The 27,273-nt window shown below is 33.2% G+C and overlaps 2 protein-coding genes across 5 annotated transcripts in view; both read right to left on the bottom strand.

Annotated features, from left to right (window-relative positions):
* LOC120342475 (ketimine reductase mu-crystallin-like) overlaps positions 1-27,273 on the bottom strand; it is a 111,508-nt gene that overhangs the window by 22,961 nt on the left and 61,274 nt on the right. The gene's annotated exons all lie outside the window — the stretch shown is intronic.
* On the bottom strand, positions 6,409-26,018 carry LOC120342090 (synaptotagmin-like protein 4). 4 transcript variants are annotated; one of them, XM_078110561.1, is made up of 20 exons: positions 25,886-26,018; positions 24,181-25,075; positions 23,705-23,817; positions 23,244-23,391; positions 22,850-22,920; positions 19,900-20,015; positions 19,336-19,434; positions 18,964-19,087; positions 18,583-18,693; positions 18,039-18,212; positions 17,294-17,412; positions 16,355-16,427; positions 15,570-15,774; positions 15,109-15,132; positions 13,792-13,884; positions 13,024-13,109; positions 12,547-12,721; positions 11,424-11,585; positions 9,029-9,225; positions 6,409-8,713 (listed from the first exon to the last, which is right to left on the bottom strand). In XM_078110561.1, exons 2-20 carry the CDS (start codon positions 24,220-24,222, stop codon positions 8,398-8,400), a joined length of 2,448 nt encoding a protein of 815 aa, XP_077966687.1. In that variant the 5' UTR covers positions 24,223-25,075; positions 25,886-26,018; the 3' UTR covers positions 6,409-8,397. The 4 variants fall into 4 exon arrangements, with proteins under 4 accessions (XP_077966687.1, XP_039266699.2, XP_039266700.2 ...); XM_039410765.2 differs by having other exon boundaries at positions 24,181-25,970; XM_039410766.2 differs by lacking the exon at positions 15,109-15,132 and having other exon boundaries at positions 24,181-25,967.

The following is a 27,273-nucleotide window of genomic DNA, read 5'->3' as shown; positions in this document are numbered from 1 at the left end:
GTGACTGCCTCAAAGTGACCTGCTGGAGTTTTATTTTGTTTCTGATAAGATATTACATTTTGAATGCATCGTGCGTACACAGTTACATCAAAGAACGCCTTCAATTTACTTTTAATTTGAGACTGTATCTATAGCAACATTGAGAGTGTGTATAAAAATTGCATGACCAGTCATCATACTTTGACATTGACACGCAAGCTACAATGCTCTATTTATTATTTAGGCAAAAGATTTTTTGGAAGAAATGCGAAACACAAACGCTCGGAAAAATTATGAAACATCTGTATTTTACACTTTTTTGGCAGAAACTTGCATTATGTAAGAATTGATTTTTGATATAAAATTGAACTGGAGGTTTTCTAATTATAGACTTTATGAAATAGGACTATCTAAACAAAACTCTGTCACTCTTTGTTATGTCAGAGACAGAATTCATCACTTTTAGCCAAATTTGTCAACTTGTCCGTTTTCTCGCCCGTCTGTGACTGCGTTACAATACCAGGTTCTTTACCATACCAATATAAACTCTAAAAATTCTTCGAGAGAATGAGGAAAATATTTTGGAAATAAGAAAAAACGTACCAAGAATAATTAGGTCCCTAAATAGTATACATTTTTCAAGGCATTTTTTTCATTATATGATTCAAAAATAGCATGTAAATTCACAACAGAAATTAGAACTATTATTTAAAATAAACTATGTCAATTTCTGAAGCGTGCGTCAATTTTTTCATCAGACATTTTCACTTGGCTTTGTGGCAGACATCGTCTTTTCCAATTATTAATTAATCATTTTAAGGTCAGACGGTATAGTATGCATGCTTCTTCAGTAAATTTTTAACATTGCTGCATACACCAACTTGATTATACTGCTCTTCGTCTATCTTTAATATAAAGTATCCAAGTCGATGGTGGCCATCATTTAAAGAAAGAAAGAACAACACAGATTATATATATATTACTCGACACAATTTTTTTTGTTTTCAAATTTGACTTTAATTCCCTCATTCTTATTGTCAAGACTGATATGATTGACACTCTCATCCGAACCAATCATCACAGTTTGATTTGTCAGTGACATGATCAGTCTAACCGAAGAGTCTAGAAGAAGTCTAAACTTTACACGCTACCTAATATACCAAAGTAACATATCACGTCATAGTCGAGCAATGTTCAGGAGGTATTTTTGATATCAGTTCAGGAAGTCGAGACATTGAATGATGGCTTCCATCAAAAATAAAAGGATGTAAACCCACATGACAGTTGAATAACAATCGGAAGAACTTGACTTCCGTATAGGTATTTTCCAATGATGTAAAGTCAGCAAGTGAGTCGTGACCTGAACTATTTAGGCATGGGTCAAATGGAACTTAGTTGAGCGCGAGTCAAAAATAAATATTCACTAAAATGGCTATCAAAGTGGCGAGTTCAAAAATCTGTGCTTGACGATTTTTAAACAATGTTGGGACTGAATGAGTATGTTACTGCATTGATTAAATATACGACATTATCGATTTATCATACATAGATATTTTCTGAATTGAATAAAAAGTAGTTAAATCGAGATAAATAAATAAAATCCGTATCCAGAATATTTATAATTATTCATACAATTTATACATTTATATTTAAAATAAATTATTATACACAAGGTATTTTTATTTTGAACATTCATTTTGTATTTTGCATCAATAGGTGATAGACTCCATCAATATCGACCTTACGTTCCGTCGTATGATTGTCCGATATACACGCTGTGGAATGAGAAAAACTATACAATTAAAAAATAACTATTGAATGAGATAGTAACATTGAGATTTTGGGTAAAATTATGAGTGTTTTCATTATTTGGCAATACTTCATATTTGATATCATTCAAATATTTTGTTAATAATTAATGTTCATGTTGCGTGCATAGACAACTGAGACAATAACTTGTATTGGAAATATTTTTGAACTTCCGGCATTACATTAATTTCATGGAATCTGCCCGTCACTTAAAGTTTGGACAGGTTTCAAACATTTTGAATTTGCACACAATTTATTTCTTGAAAGTGTCGCAAGACATTGATGTAATGAATAAAACACAACAATGAAAGCAACGAACATACACATTATAATTCTATCGTTGGTAGTGAATATTGGATTGGTGGATGGGGCATCTGCAATATTTATTTTAAACGCATTTGTAATTTCGTGCTATGTAAAAATTATCATTTTTTTTTATAATTTTGATAAGATTCTTTTCTCCTCAAGATATGAAATTCGCATGCTAAAATATTTCTATTTGAACTTAATCCTTTTCAATGAACTTTGTTAGAAATTAATTACTGCTGCTAAAATAGAAGATATATAAAAACTTGATTATCTATATATAAAACTTTATACAATTAAATCCCTTTCTCTATATAAAAAATAGATCACGGATCGATCAATCAACTTAACGTGTGACAGGGTTTGCTCATTGAAAATAATATGTGATTGATCCATGTGTCTTTATGCTTTTGAGAAATTTATTTCTCAGAAAGAAGTTCGGTCGGGTAAGCGATAAAATCTTTAATTAAGCAAGAAAAATGATCTGGCAAAGTTTCCTATTTTACAAAAGATGTAAGCAGTAGAGAAATATGCGTAACCAATTGATGCTAATTATGCTCTTTTTAGGAGAGATTTTCCACGGCATGTTCAACTCGGTAAATGACAAAAGTGACACAACTGATCCGGAAGTGAAACGGGTGGCGACAACTTACCTATATTTAAAACAATACATTGCACAATTTTATTCACACAAATGACTCCGTCATGAATGCGCCACTCGAAGCAACAAGAGTCGTATACGTGACAGCTACAATTTGACGTTTTACGCAAATATTTTTGGTTACCGACTGCTACGTAGATGGATGCGTCAGTCAGCCAGTCTATCTTAATCGAACTTTCCGCTTGCATACTTTATTGCGTAGTCACGTTCGAAAATAGCTCAAGACAATTTTATTATAAAATCAATGAGACAGTTCCTGCTCCTAACGTCTCGTGATATGGCAATAGTTATTATCAATTTATTTTAGGTACAGCAAACTTTAGAAACCGTATGTCAGGTAAAACAGAATATTTGTTTGTTGTTATGATACCCAAATTACACATGAACCACATTGCAATAGAAGGAGTCCTACCATCTCTAAGCGCATGATCTCACACAAATTCGAACTACATCAGTCCGTTATGACTTTGTGAATAACTCATCCGAAGTATGGTAAAGGGACAAAACAACAAACTGTCCAAGTACAGCGTGGCCCAAAAGAACAGGACGAAATTATGTTTCAAACAACCTCCTCGGCATATCAGCATCCATTGCGCAAAATCTTTGTCCGGATTTCACTGACTTTCGCTACATTCGCAGTTAAGGAACTTTTAAGTCCGTTGAATGAGGTGCCCACTCGACGTTACACTTTCCGCTGATAATCTTTTCCTGAAATTGTTATCTCATAAAGTCAAGGGTATGATTGGAGGTGTAGGGCTTTGAAGCCTGTGATGACCAAACTTTCTCAGCACTGCCGCATTTCTTTCTGTATTAAACGTTTGTACCTTTTCGTTTTCGTCTTCAAATCAATATATACCTATCCGATTATGGTGAAGGAATAGATGAACCCTATTATATACTATTAATACGTAGCCTACATAGCGGAGTGTTTCCAACCTAACAACATCAGAGATGAAATCAGCAAACAATAGATTGTAATGCCAAATATTCGTATGTTGTAAAGATGCAGAATCAAAATGATCCAAATAGCAGATACGAAATAAACTTAAAACCCCAAAGCAAGTACATGTGATGAAACCGGATTTCTAACTAACCAAGAAAGCAACACTTGAGTGAGGTGGTGGGAAAGAAGTCATCAACTTTTTAGCATGGAACCTTGTATGAAATTATCATGTAGGAAATGCAACCGGGCAAAGACCTTGTTTCAGGCAAATTTCATGCACTATTAAGTGGTTAAGAGAATTCAAATTCACAGTAATTATCTTCATATACTCGCTACACAACCGCTACACGGTTCAAATTTTGGAAAGCCCAAGAGTTGAAAATATCAAATGAAAAACGACTAGAATAAATTTGCCTATGAAGTTTTGTACGGCTGGACAATGCATACGCAACTATCATATTTGATGCAAACATATTGTTGAGAAATAGCTCAGGCAAAACGGTAAAATTGGTGGGAATTCAATGCAAATTCACAAGGTCGTCTCTTCATGAATCTCACGACGCAACTGGGCAAATAATAGTAGAGATGAATAAATTTGAGCAAGCGGTTTCAGCACAAATAATGATTCCAACTTGCATTCGAAGATCATTGGTCTTGATTTCGTAAATTGATCCATAAGGATATTCAATTTTTATCGCTTATACTGTTCATGTATCGCAGTCAATAAATATTTGTTAGATATTTCATACGGTACTCGCCGTCAATATCAGTAGTTTCAAAACTACAGAATTCTAACTTTTTGAATTAGATATTAGAACCTCGGGTGTCGCTGTTCGATGACCAGCTTTGGTTCCCCGCTTCTTTCCTTCCCCAGAAAAACTGTGTAAATTATCATTTTCTTGCAATTTGTGCTTGTATTATTTATTTTACTGGTTAGAAAAAATAAACTTGACTTGGGAACTGTATGTCGGATCCATTCTCTATCAATGACCATTTCCCTTTCTGCGAAAGGCCTTCATCGCTCGTTTTACACTTGGGAAATATATTCTAATAAGCGTGACAGCATGTTGAAGATGAAAAAATACGTTTGCATGTGTATTTAGAGTAAGATGTTATTGATGGATACACTGCCTGACACCAAGCTCTGTAATTGAACATGTTAAGCCTACTAAACATCTCTGTGTATTCTGTCCAATGATCTTAAAGTTGATTTCGATTCGAAACGCCAATGCCATTCTGTCTACTTTATAGCCCTTACTACAATAAAAAAAATATCCACAGTAGTGAAAAATCTTATATTTCGGACGCATTATTGCTATATATATATGTAAAATTTCTTACAATATTGCTTATCATGTACTTCGAGGCATTTCTAGCACGGAGAGTGTCCGTCGCAATGTGGTATCTGCTAACGCAGGGGTTCTCAACCTGGGGTTCGCGAACCCCCAGGGGTTCACGAGTAGATTTCCAGAAGTACTTGAATGGCAGTTGAGTTTTCATGAGTTGCTATATTTTAATCTCCTTTACTATAAAAAAAAAAGTTCTGTATAAATTAAATGAATACTTTTGTTTAATACCATCTAAAACAGTGGTTCCCAACCTTCCTGGACGACCAGTAAAATTAAATAAAATGTACTCGCGGACCGGCAAAAAATTGAAATGAGTGGAATAGAAAATAATAACATATACCGGTATTTGCGAAATGTAATGCAATGTCGGGCACTTACTATTTTTCTAAAAAAGGCACACTTGGAAACATTTCACATGAATAAAAACAAATAATGCGCCGGCCAAAAATTGAAATAGGTAGGCTAGAGCAAATTTTGTCCAGAAGAAAAGCTATTGTTCTCGTTCTTGTTAAAAAAATATCGAAATGCTTTGGTGGTTAACTGATCCCATATTAATCCTTCTGCATTTAATCTACGCATCAAACAAAATGAATTTACAAAAATATGTCAAAGTCGTCTGTAACTTGGCACCAGGTTAATTAACAATCATGCTGTGTGTGAAAGGAAAGATCACCTGGGAAAGATCTCTGCGGCCCATGTTTTACTGGATGTCAAGGCAAAGCCCTGGAATATTATACTGTTCATGACTGTCTTGAACAAAGAAATATTCATACCCTTTTAATTGGATGTTCATATTAAGCAGGAAAAGCATGCAGAACAGAAAAAATACATGTGCCGAACTTCGCAGACCGACAAAAAAGATTCCGGTACCGATGCCGGTCCGCGGACCAGTGATTGGGAACCACTGCTTTAAAACAGTTTAAAAATTATTAGTCAATATATTACAACTTTGTTTAGTGTTTGACTACTGGGGGTTCGTGTTGATTATTTCGCAACTCAGGGGGTACTTAACAGAAAAAAGGTGTGCTAACGCTACCTCAATCAATGAACTCCGTAGAAAAAAATCTTTCCTAGTCAATACCCAATCCACAATTTTTCTGTTTCATTAAATTCATGTGACCCTATTCCTCGACAGCATGTACCGGTGTATTTATATCACTGTACCTAATTTTTATTTGTATTTATTCGTGTTGTGCTTTCGATGCCGGCCGTACACGTGTGCTTATATTCACTGTAACTCCGTTTTTTTTTTCGTCCACGCTTTCGAATATGGAAAGTCATTCTTTATTCAGGTCCATGCCCAACCCAACGACAAACCTATATATATATAGTAAATATACAACAGCAAGGCAATTCAGAAACACTGTTATAGGTTACGATTTATTCGTCTTCTTAGCTATACTTAGCAACATAACTAGTAACTACTATAGAAACATGTTAGTGGTATTATACAAATTTTCAGAAAGAAGTATTATCTATTGTGTGATAGGTAGAAAAATATACTGCGAATATTTGAGTACATATGGCATGAATACATAATGCTAATAACATTATCTAACGCCTAGATCACGCACATGCATAGAAGCAAGGGTGATATATTTCGAAAATGCTATTGAGATGTAACAATAAAGATTTGAAATAACATGATGATCATAGATAACACATAATTGCATCAACTATAAGAATAAAGATGGACAAAATGAGAACACTTAAAACCGAAATTTATTGCAACAACCCAAAAAAAAAAACATCAACTATCAACTGCAAAAATTATCTAGCATTGATATGACCATGTAAATAAGGGGATTCGCAATTTACGCAAAATTGTGAGAAAATGACAGACTGAGTACAGTATATTAACCGCACCAGTTTTTATTGAGAATCAGACAGAGAATGGCCATATGAACAACCCAAAACCAAGTAAACTTTAAAAGTCACTTCAGAAGTATGTGTACCAATACGAAGGTACCTAATTTTGTTCCCCTACTTCACATCAAGTTGTGTAAAGGGAAGGAAACCTATGGGCAGGGGGTATATTCACTTGGCTAACACAGACAATCCCCGAACTCGTAATAGAACTAAAATAAGGAAAATCAGAATAAAATTATAGCCTAACCCGAACATGGTACACACACTACGGAAGTACTCTTCAGCAAGATATGTAGGATTCCAAGCAGCAGGATAATGATAACATATTTTGCAAAAAAATTGATTTTCACAATCCTCACAATAAAGCCATTAAACTGAATCAACACAGCAAAACTTAGTACTATTATTTGAAGCAGCCGTAAAATAGCTGATAAAATTGGTGTTACACCTCACGTTCTAGAAACATTAGTTTACACAATATACAGTGTACAATACATTATACTATCCAAAGAAAATAACTAATGAAACATGACATCTATGTACTATTTTTATTTATAATAAAATTAATAGTTAGTAAAACTATAATGAATATAATGAGTATTACGAAATTGGCAAAATGTGCAAGCGACTATAGAAATTAGCAAATCAAAGAAAAAATGAGCCTGTTTACAATATCGATGGGAAATAAAGATACTGCTTTAGAAAGTTGCTAGAAAAAAGTTTGAATAAAGAATTCAGGTTATTTGTAAGTGGAAACTGCAAAGCCCCAAAAAGTTATATTTTTTATTCCCTATTTTAAGTACCAATTCATTGTTAGACACTGTGCATTTTCAGTTTCCAGAGTAGAAAGAATAGTACAGATTTGAGTACATGAAGTGCATAGGTGCAATGGTAAAGGAATGCCCAATAAATACATTTAAAATATACTTGCGCACCAAGCCAGTCAAATTGAGTTGCCCAAAAAAATTAATAAAAATAAAGAAAAATCTAGCTTATGCAATCGATTAGCAGAATCAACAATACAATTCATGTTTAACCAACCTGTTATAAGTGGCAGACTAATATTATGAAGTATGAAAAAGTGATATAATTGTTTTACCTAAACTAAAATAATCATGTCATTTAGATTTGAAGTTAATTGAAACCCACAATGAAGCGTTTTCAAAGAATCTAAATTATCATTGAAATTTCTGTTTTTCTATAGATTTCCATGTTGTAAAATGCCACTCATACTTATAATGTTAAGAACAATCAATTCAAAATGGTTATGGAATTTTGAATATAAAACTACCTCACAGTACGGTCTTACTGACTTATGAAAACGAAAAGAATATATCAGAATTCAGGATCTATGATAAGATAAAATTTGTTCGTAATGCTGAAAATTTTGACAAGCAATAATTTGATGGAAGTTTTGAAGCAGACATGATAAAAAATCATTAATAATTTAATTATAACAAATATGTTGACAGTTATTTATTTCACATGCTTGGCCTAAGAGATAACTTGCCATCAACCCATTGGTCAGGTGAATTGATAGCAGACAACCACAGCTCTCTTTCGACTCCTTCTGCATCCAACCATTTTTGTTCACCGACAGCCTTCCCCAAATTGAGACGACATCCCCCAAGAAACGTTGATCCTTGAAGTTTGTCTCTATGCCATATAGATAGTTGTAATCCGCTTTCTTCCATAGGTTGGTAAAGTTGCATACGAATGTTATAATTCCATTCAGGGGAAGCATTCTTTGGAATCACTGGAGTTTTTTGTCGGAATTGTTTATCTGGTTGAAGCATTCTAAAAACAACAAGGAAGGATGTCTGTGTGACAACATGAAAATATAATAACTTCCGAAGGAAATGCTTCAAGTTTTAAAAACATACACTACTAATGGCCATGTAGAGAATAACAGATAACTTGCTCTCACAAAACCGTGCATATGTTATTTATCATTACCAATCACTCACAAGATCTTCCAATGTATGGCAAAATTGCCGTTTAGTTTGCAATATAAGAAAGTTTACTAGTTACCTGACAACTTAAAATATTGTTCCAACTTAAATTTTTTCCAAAGACATTTTAACAAATAGAAAGCAAAACAAAAAAACCTACATTTTCACATAGGCATCTACTGTGCCATTCGATCGTACAGGAGTCAGGTTCTTCGCCTGCTTTATTAAGACATTCAATTCACCAAATGGAGGTTTATGTTTTCCAGGGGTCATTGAACCAGGTGACACAAACTTCAATCCAACAATTAGATCTCCTTTATAAATTGTATCTCTTACAAAATCTGCATTAATTCCTTCCTGAAAATGATCGCAAGTTTGTTAATTTATATATCATGAATAGTAATAGTGTTACACAACTTCTACGAACAATAGCTTATTAAGTTTTAGTTCAATTTTACTCAAATATAATAATGATGTCTAGCAGAATACGGCGAAGGTTATGAGAGAAATTTTCAAAATTGCATTGACAGACAATATTTAAGGACCAGGAATTACTACAGCATGATTCACTCATCGAAGCTATAAGCCTCGGATGACTAGTGGTCGAAACATTAGTATATTGCAACATTTAGCGAACCAGATTGAAGAATCATCAACCGGCTGAATTTGGCCTGGGAGCCATGGTTTACCCATGCCGGATCATTCGAATCATCGGATGTCAGGCATTTTAATAATAGAAAACCAAAGGCAGGTATATCCTAACTAGGGATGTAAGTTTCAGAATTTCAAATCGAAGCGATTCGAATCAACATCAACTCGAATCAATTTGAGAAAAAACGGCTTGATTCTATTTAAAAAAATAATAATTTAGATAACACGAGGCGATTGCGCGACGCAGCAGCGTTGTCTTATCATCGAACAAAAACGTTCATTTTCCCTACGCTTACAGCGTTCCCAAGTCGTAACACTCCGGGGGTTGTTATATTTGAAATGGGTCACCGCCTCGAGGAACCAATGGTTTCGCCAACTTATTTTTAGACTATTCAAAATGTTAAGAAGTTCTACAAATGTGTTAGTATATGAACATGTCTTTAAATTACTTAAGGTATATAATGTCATGATAACAACAATATTCCTCATTAAAACATAGGTCTGCGATGATTCCCTCATTAGCATTTGCTTTCTTTAAAATAACGGCGCAAGTGGTACTATCGCATATTTCTCTGACGTTTATCATTTGGATGAATTTTAGAAGAAACCATCACTATACATCCGGTATTGTTTGCAAACATAAATTAATGGAATAAGTAAATATAACTGTGTGTAACTATATATAGCAATAATACATATTCTCTGATATATTATGTAGCTGAAGCATCAATTTAATGTTTTCTTCTACTAACTTCACTCATTCTTCAAGTTCATTATTGTTATTTAATCACACTTTATGCTATAGTTCTTTCAAATCTAAGGAGAATTAACGATATTATGATGTTATACTAAATAGAATCAGATTCGAAAATATTCGAATCAGAACATTCCGATTCGGAATTCGATTCGAAAATGAAATATTCGAAACTTAAATCCCTAATCCTAACTCTTGGAAAATCAGCTATAATATAATATCTCAGGAAATATTATCAGAACAAATACAGGGTAAGATCGAAATGCTTCTCACATTTCATGATCCCATACAGCTGCAATATATTTTCAAGCATATCGTAAAGCCTACCTCCCCTCTCCCATATTTCCCATGATATTTACTTTTTCCAACTGACAGTTTTCGATCTATCAATGGTGCTTGGTCAGTGCCTGTACACCTCACCCTTAGTTGGGATAATCCCACCTTAATCCTACATGAAACAATAACAAGGTGAAAGGCGATTGCACTGGTCTTATCACCATGCAAAGAAATGGAATGCATTGAAAAGGGGCCTGCCTCATAAAACACCTTCACAGGTTTTGCCATATGGTTAATTGCTCCATCTTGTTGAAACCATATCATTGTATTTTCTCTAAGATATTTGTTTTGTTTTGGCATCTGCACATAACAAGCTTAACTGACCAAAACTGCCTTTCCTCATCAAAAAGTAAGGACCAAAGTAGGGAGCCAAACTGTAAACTCCCAACTACATACCACACTGTTACTCACTATGAATAGGCCTTATATGTAGCTCTCTAGGGCTACTTTCTGGCCAATACTAAAAATTTGCTCATTGACAAAACCAATGATTAAAATTGAGCTTCGTGACTGGTAACCAGAACATCATTAGCAAGAATATTTTCAGTTACAGATATTCTATCAGTGAAAAAACATTCCACAAATAACTGACTGCGTTTACAATTGACGTAAATTAGGTGAATAACTGCAACAGCATTGCCATGGTAAAAATTCAATATGTGTGAGGTTTTTTGTCTCACCATATACAAGAACATTGGAAGTTATGAGCGATCTCCAAAATACAGGCTAAACAATATCTGATTTTAGATGATGAATTATCATACAAAAATATACATTTTTAAAATATATATGAAAATTTAGTTATATTAATTACCCTTTGTCTCAGTGGGAACCAATTTTGATTAGTGCTGTCCCAGTTCCATGTATCCAATGGAAGCTGAACTTGGCCAAGAAATAAATTTCTTGTGAAGGTACCAGCATGCCATACAGATAGCTCAAGTACGCGTGTACTCAGCTCGCTGTGGTTGACGGAAAACTAAAGAAATATATGCTGAATGAGTTATCATAAAGATAGAATTCATGTAGCATTATTATCGTAACACCATAATCAATTAATCAAATTTTTATAAGTATAGGTATATAATATTGAATGATAGAATTGTTCAGAAAAGTCATCTCTAGGATAGGATTTTCATATTAATCTGGGGGGGTGAGGAAATCAGAGGAGGTTTATTAACATGTACAGGCATTCTCGTGTCTGGTTGCCAGTTCATGTCGAGTATGAGAATAGTTGGCCAGTTATTTTTGATTACTATACCATACATTGACTTTATTGTGGAGGAAGCTGTAGTGGACGAGTAGTTAGGTGAACCACTCTACAACTGCTGGGAGTCCAGCAATCCTTTTGCACATAATTAAACTCCTGTGAACCCTCACAGAGTAATCAGAGGTACAAAGCAAGCGTATTCATTTCACTCAGCAATCTCAGCATGATGCGCCATGATGTTAACTTCTGCCTAATTCAATGGTTTACAAAAAATTTTTATTTTTTTATTTTTTTTATTTTTTTGTTTTCACAATGAATATGGTAACAGAAATGTAGTAATTTACTAGAACTCATTTTGATTGAAATATTAAAATGAAAATTGATTTTTCCGATTATCTCTTGTCCTTTTTGGAATGGACTGGAAATGTGGTTGAACAACCAGACCTTGCAGGTGTTGAACAACATGCTGTTTCATGAACTTAAGTTTTACTGAATGTAACTCAATATTCACTCAAATGATATTTTTAGGTTAGAAAATTGTGTATGTTTTACCATTTCACCTTCAGCCTATCTCAAAATGACAAAATTATCTTTCCATTCCATTCCATTTTATATCTTATACAGTCATGACACTGAAGATGATAAACAACAAAACCACAACATTAAATTTCGAGTCCCACTGAAATGATAATGAAAAAAGCAAACAAAAAGTACATGCAAAATTATTTACTTTGAGACATTTATTGTACTTGGGATCAGTTGTTCGTTTCTTCACATCTGTTTTTTGTTTGTTCTTTTTATCAGGTAAAAGATAAGCCTTGACATATGGATCAGATCTCTTGCGTCGTTTGTCTGCCATTGCTATATTTCGACATTCGACTACGTTGACAAGAAGGATATTTGTTCTAAGAATACAATGAAACATTTATAAATAACTTGCATATGAAAAGGTCAAGTATATTTGCTAAGTAGGCGTCCAACACATATAAATTGGTAACAATTCGGATACACCCTACCTTTTATGTGATGAATTATACACCATTGAGTGTGTTCCATTTGAACATGACATAATTTCATAACCACAAATCTTGGGAGTTTACCAGGCGAATATATGTGAAATACAGATTATTGGCAGCCGAGGCAAATTTCCTTATTGATAACTAGTTTAATTTACCACATTGACCCCTCCATTTATATTGGTACTTACTTATAATTGAAATTCAAAGAAAATTTGATTTCTCCTGTGATGGGTAAATCATGATGACCAACACTGTTCAAGCTTGTTGTACTTTTCTAAAATTGATAACAGAAATCATCATGGTAATGGACGTTTAACAAAAAAGTAACAAAACCGGAAACCAATAATTTTTACTATCAATTTTCCTAAACAGCAAAAATGGAAGTAGCTGGTAAATTCGTGATCTTATCCTATTGCTACATTATTTCAATTTCCTCTAAAAATTTGTAATACCAGAAAAGCCTGAAATTAAACTTTTATACTGAGTCAAAGAAAATTGAATAAACATTGGCATATAATGACTATTAATGTTAACACTTACTAGATAGGGCTAAATATATACAGGATGACCAAAAAAACAGAACCCAGGTAATTTGGAACACTCTAGGGAGAAAATTACTTTCGTCTACATTACTAAAACCTCTGAGTACAATCCTAGTCATACACAAACAGAAGTTTCGAATGTTCAAATATTGAATCAATAATTGAGAAATTTATGAAAAAAAAATTGAGAAATTGCCTGTTTTTTTGGGTCGCCCTGTACAACAAATTTGGAAATTATATTACAAAAAATCATGCCACCATATACATAACTTGTAACAAATAATTCATAAAATAAATACACAAGACTATGACAATGTTTTAAACAAGAATTTTTACAGCAAATCAGCAAAAAAAATAATGTTCGGGTCCATACATGATAACAATTTGAAAGAACTAAAATTCTGTCTCACTAACCGTAAGATTTGGTACAGATGTTGATAAATCTCTGTTCATAGCAAGTGAATAATCCATGCTTTCATGATCTGTATTACTGTGATTATCATCAACCTAAATGAAATAGTGATAACAAAATTGCTGATGGTTTATGTGCATGCTAAATGATATATACATAATGAGAGTGTCCATAACATTTAGTTTATAAAAAGCAGTATTGAAAAATTCCTTTTTATGAAAATTTCAAACTCGAAATGATATCATTTAAAACCAATTTCCAGTTGTAGTCCATAACTTTGCTCAGAGTCAGATGAGTTCACTTCTGAGTGAGAAAAGCAAATTTTCTTGAAAAATGAATATGTCTTACTGCAAAATAGTATAGGGATAGGATTTACATATTTATCCAAAGGGAGAGGAAAACCGATAGGACGCCTAATCATATGAGGAACCACGGCCTCTTGTCTGGTTACCAGTCCATGTCAGGTATGGGATTAGTTAGCCAGTTATTTGTTTTCGGAAGCATGGACTTGATGATGGAGGAAGCCATACCGACCAGCGGTTACGTGAACCACCTTACGGCGGGCGAGGAGTCCAGCAATCCTCTCGCACATAACCATACCACATGGGATTTGAAACTGCGAACCCACATAGGGTAATCAGAGGTGTGCTCATCGAAATTGGCCAAACTATTATGAGGTAGAATAAAAACCACAGCATATCAAATATGAACATTCATCGCATTTAGTAGCACAGGATTTTTTTCCTTTCATGCAATTAGCAATATGATATGGAACAGTGAAAGCTCGATAGATGACAGGCAAATTTGACAAATTTGTTTTGAAATTTCAAGTGATCATAAATATCCATGATGCATTTTTCACAAAAAAGTGGGACGCATACAACAAAATCTTGATGGAATAGCATAATGATGAATCAACAATGTAAAAAATTTATGTCTCCTGTCTGGTATATATATAACAATATTGCCTGGTGATTAGTGCCTCGGTACTTACTCAGTACTGCCTGAGTACTTTGAGGATGGGGTAACATAACATTTTTAATTTTCTGATCCCAAAACATTCTGAAATCTCTTGAGATTACCTTTATTAAGCTTCGTTCAAAGTAAAAATAGGAATACCAATATCAGAGTAATAAAATGAAATCTCATGATATAAGCATAATCGATATGAAATCTAAAACATTGACTTTAATTTAATAACTATAAATGAAATAATACTGAGATAAAAACGTAGATTAGCGATGTTGAAAAAATTATACAAGCAAAAACTGAAAAATTAAATCGACAGAAATGGATGACAATGTTATTGCATGATATACCTTCGATGACTTAGCTGTCTCAACCTGAATTTGGAAAAATTTATGAAACACAACATTATTTTCTTTAAAATGTTCTAAAATTGTTTCGAATGTCCTGATATGCCACTAGGAATAGATAAGACTTTCGACAGATTCCGAAATCCTACATTCATGTATTCTACCAATGTTGCAAAGGAAAAGATAATTCCTAGAAGTTGAAAGACTTTTATATTCAAATATATAACGATAATCGTTATGAGTAAATAAAAAACGGTGTGCTTTAATGACCTCTCTCCATTTTAGTTTAGTCACCCAACCAAGGCAGCTTCAAGAAAACAGGAAATGCTGATGATTCTAGGTTTGGACTGGATCAAAAACAATTCATCTTTCCATATTCCCCAATTTTAAGATGACATATTTTAAATACTAGAAACAACAATACAAAGAAACACAATACTGAAGAGGTGACTAATTCCACTTACCAATCCAGGTTGTGACGTTCTATTATGTTTTGTTGGTTCATATACAGTAGGTACTGATACGCTCAGTTTATTTTGTCGGAGTAATTTCTCGTTTAATCTTCTTGGTAAAGTAGAAACTCTTGGTTCTGGAAGTTGTGATATTTGATCTTCAGTTTCTCCTAGATATCTTTCACTGTGATTAGACTTGTGCGATCTCTTGTGTTTGCTGGAAATAGATAAGACACTGATAAGTGATAATTAATAAGATAAAATAACCTAGAGCATAATATGAGTTAATTTACCTAAACGAATAATTTTGTAAATCAAGTCAAAACTATGAAAAGGCATTGATTGTGCAGATCTGAAACTAAGATGTAATATAAATGATTTCTCATGTTCCCCCTGACACAGGAATTCAAATAATCCTTTTCACATAATCTTTTAGTCAAGCATTATATTGGCAGAACAAATATGAAAAATAAAAAAAGGATTTCCACTAAATAAGAACTATGGTAGTTCCATTTGAAAAATACCTCAAGTTAGATATTAAAAAAGGTTTATCTTGCCATTGCTCATCTATTGGAATATTTGACTTACCGGTATATTTCCCCAGAGATAGACTAATTTCATGTATAATATTGACATAGACTACATTGATAGAAACTATACTTTCATGCATTAGGAACTAGCGGTAATAACACTATATTAATCAAAAAGAACAAGCAGAAAGAATGGAAAAAACGTACACAACAACAAATGACAACTTGAATCAAGCATAAAATCAAAACAGATCTATGAAAACTCACCTGGAAAGACTACTATTTGATGAGTAATGACTGTCAGATCTTTCTGTCAAAGCCGAATTCTGCCTCTGCTCCTCTGTATTATAGTATAAACTTCATAAATCTTGGAGTGCAATTTAATATATGGCCAGTAATAGTTATATACACATCATACTTATATTAATCATTGATACTACACTGCTAATCAAAACATAAGTCACCTCATGCTTCACTAAGCTTAAACGCAATGCATGAAATTTCCTTATATTAGCAGAGTACGCTCCATATAATTTTCACAAAGGCCAGTGACATACTCCCCTGAAGATAACGCATTCCATTAGAGTCATGGGCCGAGCTAATGGCGGCTGAGTGCTAAATTCTCTAAATTATTAATTAACATAGATCGAAAACTGATATTTATAGGATTACTTTTCAGGTCACACAAAGCGTGGAAATTGTTGAAACAGCCATACACTGATTGTGGTAAAATAATCCATTAACAAATACTTTTTTCTGGTTCTTTGTTATTCAGCATATATTATGTGCGCTATATTTTATTGTTCCATACTTGGCATCAACTATTTATGCAAGGGTGTCATACACCTCCTATGTTTATGTTACAATTCAAAAGAATAAATCAACTAGAAATGCTTGAAAACTAAACATTCCAACATTGGTAAAGTCGGATTTAATAATTGCCATGGATTCTGGACTTCTGTAAAATTATATTCAGCTTAAAACAAATAGGATACAAGATTATTTTGGAAAACCACAGCAGTGAAACGACAGATTTTACAGGACATTCAATAAGTTCAGCTATTGCATTTTTAAAAGCCTTCTTTTATTCACAATCCTTTTGAAATTCAAAATTTTGTACATCCCTAGTCTAACAAATAAACAAATACAAAATCTGCTAGAAATGAATATTTTTTCGAAATAACAGCAGATTAAAATGCATCATACCTCTCTGTTTCTGAGAAATATATTCTTCAAACACACCATCTATGCTTTTTGATTCAGCAGAACTGATAGAATCATGTTCAGAGTATCTGTCGTCATTTGCAGGATCTGCCATCTCAATTCTGAGAAGAAAAAATAATGACAGTAAAAACAACTACCGTAATTCTTTAAAAACTTGCCATAAATGTACAGCAAAATTCATGAACAATGGTCAGTATCGAGTTTTTTACATGAATAAAAGCTTGTGGTTCAAGACAAGTACAGTGGAATCTCCACTAACGAAAGACCCCGGTTATGAAATTTCCAAGTTACGAGACATCTTTCTATAGAATTTTGCTCCGAATAATAAGGATGCTTCTAAATACGAAAGGCAGAAAACCGAAAATTTGTAAAACGCACTTTTGTGAGGGCTTGGAACAGATTAGGGCAATAATAGGGTAAATGAGTTCCTACTTATGGAATTTTCTGCTTACAAAACTGCTTCCGGGTCGAATTAATTTCGCTTCTACTTCGAGTTTATACTGTATATGTGAGTGTATAAGTAATTCCTGCTTAACACAAATATATTTATAGGAAGCACATTTCTCAATTTCATATCAATCAATTTCATTTTATATAAAATCAGCTTCTACTTTGACATCAATCTTGGTGTGTATTTGTGTATAAAAATGAAGCAAATTTTTATAAATTATAGCGGCTCAATGATTATATTGTATGATGAAAACAAGATGGACTCGGAGACGCCTACCCAGCTTTGTTGCGAGGCAATAGCAGGAATGGTTGAGTGTTAATTTCCTCAATCCCACTGTATTGTCTTCTAACTTCAGGTTTAGTATGTTGCAGTTGTTCTTGTTGTTGTTGTTTCTTTTTGTTAGCAAGCATAATAGTTGCAAGGTCAGCAATTCTTGGTGGTTTAGCAGGTCTGAGATATTGGTAAAATTATTTACTTCATAAGAATTTCAGACTATTATAATTTGAATAATTATCAATATACACACAAAATAGGTTCTACACTGACAGAGCCTTTTTCTCCTTCATTATCTCTTTTCATCGTCACAAAGAAAAATTTATTTGTGCAAAATCTTCTGTTACAACAATCCTTACAAAAAATTGAAATCTAAGCTCTAAATTTTTGAACATTTTACTGCAAGAATCTGAAAGAAGCAAATGATTCATTCCGACTTTGGCGATTAATTTATTAACACTCATATACACGAAGGTATATATAAAAATTGATTTTTAAGGAAAATCTGACTTAAATGCTTGAGATAAGAAAAAATAAATAAAAATACCCAGGAGGCGTATTAGAAGTTGAAGGTAGAGTATTTGTTCTTCTATGTCTGGGAGAAAGAGTAGGGCTTCCATGAGGACTACCTGAACGTGTGTGTCGAACCGGACTTGGTCTAAAACAAATAAAATAATTTTGCTTACCTCTCACTCGCTATTCACAGAACACCTCAGAAATACTTTTCGAGCATTTAATATGAAATATGTACAGAAACACATACCAAAAAGTAATGGATGTCTTGAAAAATTCGTTGCAAAAAATTTTGAGTAGAAAGTTGGTCAAATCATCCAAACCAATAAAGTTCTTTATTTCGGCAAGCTTTACTAACATTCAGCAAAGATCACATCCAGACAAAAAGAACAACAAATTGTAATAGCTTTCATACCTTCTCAATTCACCTATAGAACCAGTCTCTGCAGGACCTAGTCTTCCTCTCTTAGATCTCTGTTTCCTAGATTCTGTAGAACTGCCTGTATCTTCGGTGTCAAAACTATTCAGACTGACTGTATCTGAAGGAATTAAAGAAACATTTGCTAAACTGGCAGATACACAATCTCCTGATTGTATTATTATGTTATTGATGTTAATAACAGATTTTATTTTTCTGAAATCTAAGACTGGTAAATAAGATTTGATAAAATATATTTGTTGTTATATATAAAATAAGTTGACAAGAAAATTTTTTCTGGTTGCTGAATATTTGCTGGTGTGATCAAAAATATGACAAAACTACACAACTATACGGCAGACTATATACCTCTCTTAGAGCTTTTGGAAATAGACGAAGATGCCGGAGTACAAGTTATTTCAGGAGCAGATTTTGAATGATTTGAAACTTCATCTGATCTTTGATCAACTAAAAGAAGATAAAAAGCTAATTACCAATCATAAAAATGTACAATTTGTGGCCTCAATTGAACAAGATAACAAAATTCAAATAAAAAATGTTCCAAGCTCCAACATAGACTTTTGAATCCAGGCTATAAACAATTTTGAACTCGTATCATAGCTCACGGATTTTATAAAAATTTTGGCTATGCAAGTCTTCTATTATTGTTTGTTATTAATTAAGGATGCTTGGTGAACTGCATGCTTTTTGTAGTTTCCACAAAAAATATGACGAGAAGTTAGATATAATGATTTCGAGAACTTCTACTTTGGCGCAGAATCCTGAGAGCTTCAAAATACAACACTGGCTCTAATATCAATAAAAACATGTCAAACTCTCACTCCCTGCTAAGTCATTCTGTATCAGGTAAACAATTGTTTCCATCTTGGATTATAGTATTGCACTCTTACGACTTTAGTGAAATAGACTTACAATGGATGGGTTTTGTATTCACAGCTTGTTTAACTAAGGTTGGACCATCTTGCATACTTCGAAGTTCAGGTCGCATCAAACCATAAAACCATTCACCAGTCTCAGCTTTAAGTTTTCTGTCAAAATTGAAACAAATTTCAAACATCGCATATAAAATATTATATTGTGTCTGAAACCATGATTATTTTTCCTGTGACTTGTGGACTAAAAAGATTGAATTTTAATTAGGTGATAACCATAACAACAAAAACATGTACTCCACACAATTTGTTTTGCTAAGCGTTAAAAGGGCGGTTTACTTATTAAAGAAAAGATTCTATGAACAATCTGTATAAATAAATATTAGAATTAAAAAATGTATACATTATATAAAAATTTTTTACATAGACTTTATATTTACTGGTATTTTTCTAAATTATGATCCCATAGTGAGTGCAATATTTTCAGAAGATACAAAATGGATAAGCTATTACTGGCCACTGTCAATAAAATAGGTAAAATAAACAATAAAATTTTGAATCATAACTCAGTAAAATAATTTTGAAAAACTTGCGCTCTATGTAGTAGGCCTACTTCCCTGAAATATATTTCACAATTTTGTTTAAAACAAATGCATTATAAGCAAATATATTGTTTTTGTTTCTGCGAAATATTACGATTTTGGAAAAACGATGGTTGATGTCGGATTACACAGAAAAATAAGCATATTTTACAAATTTGCTGCTATTTGGATGACATGTAAAAAAACATTTTAAGACTGAGTAAGAATACCAAAGAACATCTGACAAAATGATATTTCTGGTAGAAATAGATTACTATAACAATGAATTTGCTAGTTTTGTAACAAATTATAAATATTGCATGATTGCAGAAATATGAAACTCAGTTCCGTTCAAAATAGGTTGACAACACGAACTAGACAGGAAATGATGTTTCAATTCTTAAGTCAAGATAATTCAGATATGAAATTCTCATGTTCAAGTGGTTGGCATTTTTTTTTCAATTGTATTGATAAATAAATATTTATATTCTAACAGAACAGAACACAGAAAACATAACTGAAGCGTTTTTTTTTTCTAAAACAAAATAATGAATCAGTTATAACACATCATTTTTATATCTCAAAGCCATATAATGTTTCGTTTAGAAATTTTCGTGATTTCATGCAGAAATAATAAATATAAAGTATCAAATATCAAGAAGTATCATTCCTTACAAATCTTATGATATCTGCAAATTTAGAAAATTCAGCTATTTAAAATGAAATGATTTAGGATTTACACTCAATTTTTCACCTAGGCTTCAGAAACTTTTAAAAATTCTTTTTCTTCTTAGAGAACCCACATATTAAATAATTATTGATATATATATATTACTGGTCCATACTTATAATACCATATTGTTGAAAACAGACGGACTGGCCTGCATGTAGAGAAACTGTCTAACAAAAATTACTTGAAAATGCAGAATTTTAATTGTCTATGTGGAAAGACATTAGAAAAAGGGAAAATGTTTACAAGAATAAATGTACAAATTTAATATGTTGGATACCTAAAACAAGTATGTTGTGTCGTTTTATCTATATTTTATACATAGGGATTCAAAATTAAAATTTGTGTTTTTCATTCAAACAGTAATACAACTGAAACAAGAACACAAAATGTCATGCAAAATCTAACTTTTAAACCAGGCCACTAACTAATGAACACCACTTATATCTTGTAATCAACACTGCATTTATCAACTTACATGAATCCACATAACAGCTGCTTGAATGAAAAAAAAATGAATAAGAATGCTTGTAGAATGGAAAATAACCAAAAGTCAGATGATCATTATAGGATATAAATTGCAGAAAATAGAATGTGTACGACTTGTAGAATATAAATACATAGACAGTTTTTTAAAGGATATTATTAAGTAATGCAGCTAAGAATCGGCCTTGAAGCAATTGGAATATGAGATTTTAAAACTAAATAGGGAAATAGAATAAGATTCTGTAGCAGATTCCAAGATTTTTTGTAAAATGTTGTGGTAAATATTGTTTGAGCATCAGAACAATGGGTGGATCACTTACCAACATTAGATAAATACTAAAGTTATTAAAATGAGTCGAATTCATTTTGGCACAAATAAAATATGATAGCAACAAACATGACACACCCATTTATCAAATACTTACGAATTCCTTTCCACCCACATGGTTATGAACAATAAAATAAAAACTACACACTACTTTTTAAAGAGCGTGCTCTCAGGAAAGTTAGGATGAACAATAATTTGATTGGTTCTCCATTTTCTTCAATTTTCAGAACACCATTTTTGTCATACTGTGAGATTTAACTACTCAACATGATAATAATTTTCAAATGAAATGGGCTACTTAGAAATACCTCTTAAACCAAAAATTAAAAATTTGAAAGAATATAATATAATTCCGAATGGAATCGAATCTTTGATTAGTTATAGACATTTATAATCAAATAATTTTATAGCCTTCATTAACAAATGCAAGCAGTACTAAAGTTGCCTAATTAGAATATCACTACAGAAAAATCTTTCTTTTATAATGTGTATTTCATACCAGAGCGATATTATTCAATTGACACTTGACTAGAATATTGAATAGCTTATAGGAAATTCATTCATATGATTGTAGCAGGTTGAAATTCTATAGGCCTATTGTTTCTTTTTTAGGACAGTAGTGACATATATGTCTGTCAATCAAGTAATGAGATGTGGAACTTGTAAAACATCCTGTGTAACAAACTCGGGATAAGAAAGCCTGTTTTGTAAAACTAATACCAGACGAATTGAGCAAATTACTGATATACTGTGACATGATATTATTTTCATAAGCTAACTTAACACTGAACTATCCAAAAGATATAATGTTGCCCATGCAATATGTGATCCACATGTAAAAAAGGAATATGAAGACTAAACTTACGCCTCTTGATAGCAGACAACACATTTCCATTCTTTACTGAATATTCCAGTCATCCTACACTGCTGGCAGACCTTTGTATTATAAAGATAAAAAAATTAAAACCGGTAATTGCATTTGACAACTACAGAAGTATGTATAAGTGATCAGCGCGAACAAAACATGAAGCGCTGGGAGTTTCACACAGTCCATTTATTTTATCATTATTAAATTGATATTGGATTAAAACAGAAATACAAATTTACTGAAGATTATTACAACTGATATTGTGAACTCCAAAGCATTAGGCAAGTAAAGACATATTTTTTTTTCAAAATATGTTTGTATTAAAAATAAGTATATTATCACAGGTTGAAAAATATCGGCCATGGTACAATTATGATACTGAATATATCACCTTATGTTTGCAAATAGGACACTGAGCAGCCGAATTAAATATAATTCCAGTTTTATTATTACATCTTGCACAAATTCTTGTTGAATATGAATTCTCTGCTCGTTTGGCACCTTTTCTTCGAACATCACGAAGCTCAGACTTCAATACTCTGAATTGGAAAGGATTGAATGATGTTTCCTGTCCGTCGATTAATGAGGTAATTACAACATGCATTGAAAAATTATATGTGAGGAAAATTCTTCAATAAAGCGATGAATATTTATATCTGTGTATTATAGTAATGTAGAAAATTTGATTTCTTTAAATTTTAATTTCAAAAATGTACGACTATACCAGTATACTGAGATTTTGTTTTAGGTTACTATATTATTTATTTGATTCCTTATTCAGTAATCATTTTGCAACTTTTTCGTGAACTCATGGCCATAAATAATTATGATTTATCAAGTACAACAACATACGATATTCTGTTATTTTCTTTTTGACGAACACTTTCATCTCGTTGCAAAACATCAAGAATTGCATCTCGTTCTGACTCTGTCAGATATCCTACGTCAACAGCTCCCAACCATGACTAGATAAAATAAGAATGAAAATATTAGGAATGGCAAATATGCCGAATGTTCAAATAAAACATTATATGGATCTACTTTTACTTGATATTTATCACAACTTCACCACAAATAGTTAAATTTTACACAAAAACACTGATTTTTGAAAGCAACTTTTTCAAAATATCATATATAAAAAACTAAGTGTTTTAAACATCCCTACTCTCAAGGCTAGTTTTGACTGATGATATACATTGACTATAGAATACATTGACTTGAACGTAAATATTAATCATCTATTTAGCACTTATACAATTAACATAAAAAACCTAACTTATATAGCATGAAAATGAAAAGATATATAACGAGAACACAAATCAATTAACCTGGGAATTAGTTGATATTTGTCTGTTGGTGACCAATGCCATTTGGGATTCTTGGTCCAGTCAATAAGTAGTAAGATCACACCATCAGCATGGCTGACTTGACTTTCAACGCAATTGAACGAAACACTGCAAATTCAAAATACTCTACTGCATATATTAACACTGAAATCAAGGATGAAAATTTAGGCTTGATAAAATTGAATATACTCATTATATAATATTAGAAAGTCTAACAAACTGTATAGCTTCAAATTATTAGAAATGTATTTGAATGCATGGTTCGCAACAAATTATAAAAATATAGTATATTACAGTATTAGGACCAATCAAGCATGAACCCCATTTAAAACAGTAAGTTCTGACGTTATTATAAGCAGCATGAAATTATGAAAAATGATATTTCAATTGCTGATTGATAAATTAAAATTGATTACATCACAAAATATTTTGTATCTCAGTATCTCACACACTAATTTCTTTCACCCATCTTTAAAGTTTCGCGTTTCTATCTTCAAAGGAGGGGGAGTAGGGGGGTGCGCATTTCCAATACGTCAATAATATCTTTGTCAACCAATTTGCGACCACCGTGTTTTTGTCTGTTTGATTGCTGTGATGCGGTGCTTTGTTTATAATTTGAAGAATTTTGTTTGAAATAATCGTGTTCTTAAAATATATGACGGTCAGAAATGCAATTAGAAGCCCATTTTTTCACGCATGGCTGCGTATGCTCTAGTCTCGACGCAGCAGAAACGATGTTCAAGGCCGTGGTCGCACACTGGTCGTTCGGTCGCAAATACGTCTTCAGAGTGTCGTACTTTGGTGGTTTGTATAGCTTTAACCCCTGGTCGTAGAAAGTTAATTCGAAGTTCAGCGTGTAGAATAAATGCCAATGCACCTACGGTGAAAAAATTAACGGGTTAGAAATATTGGTTTTTGTTTTATAGCGGTTTGAATGAAATCGTCCGCAGACTGACTACACCACCCTAGTATTCATTGAGTATTATCATACTCATTGTAAAAATAAATTGAATGAATCAGTTAATCAAGAATCAATAACAGAGGTGTAAAATACAAACACACAGTAAGACAGTCAACAAGAGACAAACAGACAAAAAATACAAGCCAACAAGAAATGGTTAGGTAGGACTGTAAGATAGGATTTTACATAGCCTATTTAATCAGGGGATCCATGTCGCGCGGCGGTGTGGCTTATCGTGCTAAGCGTTACAGCGTTAGGAAGACGCTCGCCACCGCACCCCTGACAGTCTGATTACTCTGCGTGGGTTCGCAGGTTCGAACCCCACGCGGGATAGTTATGTGCGAGAGGATTGCTGTAGGGTGGTTCATGTGACCGCTGATCGGTTCAGGCTTCTCCACCATCAAATCTACGCTTCCAAAAACAAATAATTAACTAATCCCATACCCGACAATCCGGCATGGAATGGTAACCGGACGAGAGGCCGTGGTTCGCCATATGATTAAACCGCCTTATCGCCTTTCTTTTCCACCGGGATAAATATGTAAATCCTATCCTACAGTCCTATGTCGGGTATGGAAATGGAAGTAGGCTATAACGGTACTGCTGTACTGGTATGGGATTAGTTAGCTACCAGTAGTTAGGCTATTTTAGTATTTCTTTGGCAAGCATGGACTTGAAATGAACCTAATCACAAATAACGTTGTAACGACTCATATACAGACGTACAGACATATGGCATATAGCACCAACAATTTAGTATTTCCTTGCCGTGAGGTAACCAAACATCCTGCAGCGCCATGCTCTTCGCACTGTACTGTCAGACTGTTGTAAAAGTCAGGCTTGTGTAACGTTCAGAAAAACAAATGTAACGAAAATACAACCACAGTAGAAATCTGTAAAAAATATCTCGCTGCTGTCACCTCGCGGTGTTTTGGTTATATAACCAACCTTTTTTTCGCGACCCCAATTTTCATAAAATCAAAGCTTACAGATACTCGCGACCCCACAACTAGAAACGTTCAGCAAATTTAAAAATCAATATATATGTTTAATTACAACGTACCTGTATATCGACTGCAAGTAGACGTTGGCGTCGGTGAACATTGGCCCAAAAAATATACGAACGAGTCCGGCAATTTGTCGGAAAAACGGGAAATCCTGAGAAGACTGGACAACACATGGCATTGCATGAAAACCACGATGTTATAATCTCTTAGATCAAAATTATAACGGTTCTTTGGCAAAACATAGATGTACTTGATAAAATGTGGTAGATTGTAAGGACGCGTACTAGTAGTAGTATTTAGTAGGCTATATTCCAATAGCGTGTTTATTATTTTCAGTTCTATATTAACATATTACAAATTGCTCCATTTTTAATTCGAAAGTAAAACATGGCATGAATGTAAAAATAAGAAAAGAGTGTACGGAATCACATCTTTTAAGTGCCTTTATTATGCTAGAACTTGTTGTGGTTTTGTGTTTGACTACTCGGAACGCTTCGAAATTTTGTGTAAAACGTCTGAAAAACGTAAATTGCAATACGAAAATTGTCACTGTTATGTGGAGGCGGTGTGGACCAAACACGTAGCCTACTAGTAGTATTAATAAAGCGCTATCGAAACCTAAAGAATAATAATTGCTCGGTCAAGACTTATCAAACTTCTGAACTTTTATGGTACCTGCCAACCAGAACAAATTTCACTTTCCAACTTTCAAATCCTTATGTTCAAGTCATTTATGTGCGCATGTTTGAAAGAAATTAGGCGACCCCGTAAAATCTTCACGCGACCCCATCGTGGGTCGCAACCCACAGTTTGGGAACCGCTGATATAGAGGACTTGAACGGATCACGTGACTTTGTTTACGCCGCCATTTTGGAAGGCAAAAAAACAAAAACGTCCAAACCTCACTTCTGTCAGTTGCAGGTCGCGTTATTCGTTTCCGTTTTGCTCAGCTGTTAAAATGGTTATTTCGTATTGTGCCGTTTGACTGTACGTAGCCTATAGGTAACGACATGGATCTCCAGTTATATTTCATAAGTTTCCAATAGATTCGGAACGTCGAACAAGGCGGATATCATCTATTAGCAGGAGTGCTTGATGTCCAAGTCA

The sequence above is a fragment of the Styela clava genome, chromosome 3 (assembly GCF_964204865.1).
Source record: "Styela clava chromosome 3, kaStyClav1.hap1.2, whole genome shotgun sequence".
Classification (NCBI taxonomy): domain Eukaryota; kingdom Metazoa; phylum Chordata; class Ascidiacea; order Stolidobranchia; family Styelidae; genus Styela; species Styela clava.
The sequence above is the reverse complement of the archived record's forward strand: the minus strand, read 5'-3'. Positions and strand labels throughout refer to the sequence as shown.